General features: G+C 62.6%; 1 protein-coding gene across 1 annotated transcript in view; it reads left to right on the top strand.

Annotated features, from left to right (window-relative positions):
- ELP6 (elongator acetyltransferase complex subunit 6) overlaps positions 1 to 1,019 on the top strand; it is a 12,639-nt gene that overhangs the window by 10,069 nt on the left and 1,551 nt on the right. The window contains exons 4-5 of the mRNA XM_018574825.1: positions 246 to 435; positions 516 to 656. Of these exons, the coding sequence (XP_018430327.1) occupies positions 246 to 435; positions 516 to 656 (331 nt within the window). The remainder of the gene's footprint in view (positions 1 to 245; positions 436 to 515; positions 657 to 1,019) is intronic.

The raw sequence follows: 1,019 nt of genomic DNA, 5'->3' as shown, positions 1-1,019 counted from the left end.
CCCTGGATGCGGGGAGATCACATGGCGCGGGGAGGTCACATGGTACCCCTGGAGGCGGGGAGGTCACATGGGGTCCCGGGACGCAGGGAGGTCACATGGTGCGTGATCCTATACATGGGGTTTGTCTGGTCACTGAGCTCCTGGAGGAGTCCGGCTAGTCATGTGATCCCGCGCGGTCTCATAGGCGGAGATCTCTGACCTTGGTTGGGGCCCCTGGGGGGGGGCCCCCTCGCATTCTCTTCCAGGACCGGCGCAGACCTCAGGCCGCTGTATGACTTTGTTTCGGCCGCGCTGGCGCCCTCTGCGGGAGAGGAGTGGGCGGGCCCGGCGTTGCTGGTGGATGACCTCGGCATGTTGATGAGTTTGGGGGTCTCTCCGCTGCGGATCCTGGACTTCCTCCATTACTGCCGAGCCGGCGTGTGCCGCGACCTCCAGGTGCGTCCGTCACACCGACCCGCATTCAATACTTGACTTGTTTCAGGCATCGGGGGCTGTCATCTTGTTGCTCCTTTCAGGGGGACGTGGTGTGTCTGGTGCACAGGGAAGAGGAGGATGAGGATGGGGAGGTCCTGCTGAGGTCGCTGTGTCACCAGAGCGGACGCGTCCTGGAGGCCGAGGGCCTGACCACCGGATTCTGCAAAGACGTCCACGGCCAGGTGAGCGCACCTTCACTGGTCTCCATGGTGACCGTCCTGTACATGGCAGATGGGGGGGCGGGGCCGGTGACACAAAAGGATCCGCCCACCCAGGAAATTCCCATCTCCTCCATTGAGGGAAGTCGCATACAGTCGGGTTATGCTGCCACCTACAGGAGACGAGTCATAAGCCGGCCCGTGGTGTGACTGTGTCTGAGTTCCCGGGAGGGAGGGAGCGCTGATGTCATGCACCAGAGAGGGGGGAGGGGCTTCAAACTTCAAATCCCATCAAGCCTCCTCCTCTGGAAGTCATGGCCACAGTGACCTGGTCACCTCCGGCCCCCCGACTGCCCAGATACCCGAGAAGTTGCCTCGCAGCTATTG

The sequence above is a fragment of the Nanorana parkeri genome, unplaced genomic scaffold (genome assembly GCF_000935625.1).
Source record: "Nanorana parkeri isolate BGI_ZX_2015 unplaced genomic scaffold, ASM93562v1 scaffold3260, whole genome shotgun sequence".
NCBI classification, from domain to species: Eukaryota; Metazoa; Chordata; class Amphibia; order Anura; family Dicroglossidae; genus Nanorana; species Nanorana parkeri.
Note: the sequence above shows the minus strand (reverse complement) of the source record. Positions and strands in the feature narration are given on the sequence as shown.